The following is a 1,978-nucleotide window of genomic DNA, read 5'->3' on the forward strand; positions in this document are numbered from 1 at the left end:
TAGCTTTTCCCCAGGGGAAGTGAAAGAACTGTCGATGGCTGCTGACTCAGCAACTTAACAATTCAAAAGGCTTCTCGGGACTTATTTTTTTGTAACTGCTCCTTTCGGTCGAGTCTTGCCTCATCCCTTGCTCGGGAGCAGCCCCTGCTGGACCCGGTCGTGTGTCTTTGTGGCAAATGGGATCGCGATGAGACGGAGGCGCGATTCCAAGTCTGCTTTATGGTTTTGGCAGAGCTGGGCTGTAGCAAGCGCCTGTGCACAAATAGCTCTGACCTGCAGGCTGTGGTCCTCTGCGAAGGGCACCAAAAATAAGCCCTAGCTCATTTTTGCAGTAATTACTTTTTTGGTAGGTCTTAAGAACTGTTGGGGGTTTTTTGTTTGGTTTTTTTTAAAGGGAGAATTCACCTGTCTGCCTCAGGGTTGTGTATAGCGGTTGTCACGATAGCATATGCATAATATAATATGTAATCGCATAATACTCAATTTTTTTCACTCTATGCACTCTTTTTGTATAGAGCTGTGGCTTGTGAGTGATTATATTTTTGGACTCTAAAGAAGATTGTAAATATCTGCAAGTGTCCTATCACCTGAGGTGTGATAACCGTGTATATCTGCTCTTGGGAGGGATGAAAGTTTCTGGTTGCAATTTATCTTGCTTGGCTGTTGTCTCTGCAGCTCATCATCGGGTGCTGCAGAGTTCCCTTCCGTTAATGAAATCTTCAGTCTCAGCCTTTTCTTTCCCCTTAGCTTTACATGCTTATGATCCTGTCTTCAAGCAAATCACCCACTCCTCCAAGGTGCAGGTGAGCTGTTACCGTTTCCAAGAATAGTCTGGGAAAAATAAATTATGGGGTAGTTAATAGAAACATTCTAGACTCCGAAGTATAGTAACTTTGTCCTTAAAAGGAAATTTAAAGATCTTCAAAGAATAATGCTTTGTAGGGTGCACAAAACAGCAAACAAATTTCTGAGAGTTTTGTTTTATTTTGTGTTTTTTCAGGAATTGGGAAGAAAACTGGGCCTTGAGAGACCAGTAGTTGTGCAAAGCATGTATATCTTCAAGGTACAGTAACTCAAGTCGTCTTGTCACTTCAAGTAAGACCCTATTAGGTGGGAAGCTGTGAAACTCCTCTCTTCACACGTCACCTTTCTTTCTTTGCAGCAACCTGGCATTGGCGGTGAAGGTAAGATTCATATTATCTCTATATCACGCTGCAGATAATACTCCTTCAGGAAAGGAATATTACCAGGCTAAAGGCTCAGAATCAGACTTAAGCCTGTGAGTCTCGTGGTCCAAACCTTCTTAAAATTATTGAAAACCATCCGTGTTTTCCAGAAATCTTTCTACCTCATACGCAACTTGAACAGGGAGCCACTTTTACCTTTGCAGCAGGCTGAAAGGCAGTATTTACGTGCAATTTAACGTGGGTGCCAGATGGGTGGGCAGGGCAGGTCAAGGAGTGGGGGAGAACAAGCCTGCTGCCCTCCTAGCAGTCCTGGAGTCCTCGGGCATCGGAAGACCCTCACGACTGTGCCTCCCTGCAGTGACCCCGCACCAGGATGCCACCTTCCTGCACACGGAGCCTCTGGGCAGGATCCTGGGGTTCTGGATCGCCCTGGAGGATGCCACGCGGGAGAACGGCTGCTTGTGGTTCATTCCCGGCTCTCACGCCGGTAAGTCACGGTGGTTTGCTCTGCGAAATACGCTCCCTCGCCTCGCTCGAGGGCGGAGGCTAACGCAGGCAGCGTTATGTCCGCTGCGTCGTGCGGCGCCTGCAGGAACACGCTGCCGTTCGTGTTTGTTGAAAGGATGACTTTACTACCAGGAGCTCCTCCTGTGCTGTTGTCAAAACTACAACCGCATCTGTCAGCAGGTTATTAACTGCTTCGCTTCGCTCTTGGCCACCGGTCCATCACATGAGTCTAATATAACAATATTTTAAAATAAAAAATAGGTAGTATTTTTAATAGGTTATAT

At 46.3% G+C, this 1,978-nt stretch overlaps 1 protein-coding gene across 1 annotated transcript in view; it reads left to right on the top strand.

The window, feature by feature from the left end:
• PHYHD1 (phytanoyl-CoA dioxygenase domain containing 1) overlaps positions 1 to 1,674 on the top strand; it is a gene marked incomplete at its 3' end in the record, with an annotated part of 4,389 nt that extends 2,715 nt beyond the window's left edge. The window contains exons 5-8 of the mRNA XM_010286798.1: positions 748 to 803; positions 1,001 to 1,063; positions 1,163 to 1,184; positions 1,546 to 1,674. Coding sequence (XP_010285100.1) covers positions 748 to 803; positions 1,001 to 1,063; positions 1,163 to 1,184; positions 1,546 to 1,674 — 270 coding nt within the window. The remainder of the gene's footprint in view (positions 1 to 747; positions 804 to 1,000; positions 1,064 to 1,162; positions 1,185 to 1,545) is intronic.
• Between the last annotated feature and the right edge of the window lie 304 nt (positions 1,675 to 1,978).

The sequence above is a fragment of the Phaethon lepturus genome, unplaced genomic scaffold, assembly GCF_000687285.1.
Source record: "Phaethon lepturus isolate BGI_N335 unplaced genomic scaffold, ASM68728v1 scaffold12725, whole genome shotgun sequence".
In the NCBI taxonomy this organism is placed as follows: domain Eukaryota; kingdom Metazoa; phylum Chordata; class Aves; order Phaethontiformes; family Phaethontidae; genus Phaethon; species Phaethon lepturus.